Source organism: Morone saxatilis, unplaced genomic scaffold (assembly GCF_004916995.1).
Source record: "Morone saxatilis isolate NCDOM2014 unplaced genomic scaffold, NCSU_SB_2.0 Contig16, whole genome shotgun sequence".
In the NCBI taxonomy this organism is placed as follows: domain Eukaryota; kingdom Metazoa; phylum Chordata; class Actinopteri; family Moronidae; genus Morone; species Morone saxatilis.
The window spans coordinates 9,221,947-9,223,055 of NW_023339718.1; the positions used below are offsets into that span (position 1 = coordinate 9,221,947).

General features: G+C 39.1%; 1 protein-coding gene across 1 annotated transcript in view; it reads left to right on the forward strand.

The window, feature by feature from the left end:
* Positions 1–750, forward strand: part of LOC118325504 (barH-like 1 homeobox protein) — a 3,937-nt gene extending 3,187 nt beyond the window's left edge. The window contains exon 4 of the mRNA XM_035658211.1: positions 631–750. Within this exon, the coding sequence (XP_035514104.1) occupies positions 631–750 (120 nt within the window). The remainder of the gene's footprint in view (positions 1–630) is intronic.
* Positions 751–1,109: the final 359 nt, after the last annotated feature.

Sequence of the window (1,109 nt, forward strand, 5' to 3'; positions counted from 1 at the left end):
CTGCAGTTCCTCTAACGGCCACCAGAGGCTCCGTATCAGTAACTCAGTTCTTTCTATCATCAATAAACTGACTGTATGTTTCATATTGATCAGACAGATTCACTGTTTATTCTCTGATATTGATCCATTGTTCTGTTTGTGTTCAGATCATTAAAAATTCAAAGATTATATATTAAATAAATGTAATGCAAAACGTTATTTTAACTGAGTTAAATTAACTGGTTTTACTTTGTAATTTAAACTTTATAATAAGTGAGTTTAGTTTAATTCACAGAAAATCATCATAATGTCGACATATTCATCTACTGTGTGTATTTTTAAAGTTCTCTGACCCCCTGTGAAGCTCTGGCGACCTCTATTGGGGGTCACGACCCTCAGGTTGGGAACCAGTGTTCTAGGAAACGTTATTAGTTATTGAAAATGATTACAGAACTGTGATTGTTTAAAGCAACAGGTTTATGGGGACCAAATGTTTAAGGCTGTATGTCCCCACAGATATACTAACACAAGTATGTGTGTGTGTGTGTGTTATTGATCAGGTAGTACGAGACCCCCCACTGCTGTCTCACACACACACACATAAAAAGTCTGTTTAACCCTTTGTACTGTCTCAGGTTCTCTGCCGGGCAGCGAGAGGTCCGTCTGTCCCGCTTCGAGTTCTCCAACGGGTTGGAGGGAGGAGACGCCAAGAAGAAGAAGAAGAAGAAGAAGAAGTTTGGTGCGTCAGGAGAGGAAGAGGAGGAGGAGTAATGAGGAGGAGGAGGTGACTGTACAGGACTATTACAGGATGTCTGCAGGTCCTGATAATGTCGGACTGTGTTCAGACTCATTTTAGGGACGTGATTCACAAACGTCGAGGTCGACTAGATTCCTGCTGACCTCTGAACTGGTGTCTCTTTATTCACACTGTGAGGAACTCTCTTCTTTATCTTCTTTATCTTCTTTATGTTCATTAAAGCTGGAACATTTTCTAACCAACTGAAGACTGAACGAGTTTTGTTTGTTTGATATTTAAACACAAAATATATTTCTACATCTGGATAAAACAGTAAAAGATTAAAGTTTTCTTTTATTCACTATTACTGCAGAGACAGACAGACAGACAGGTA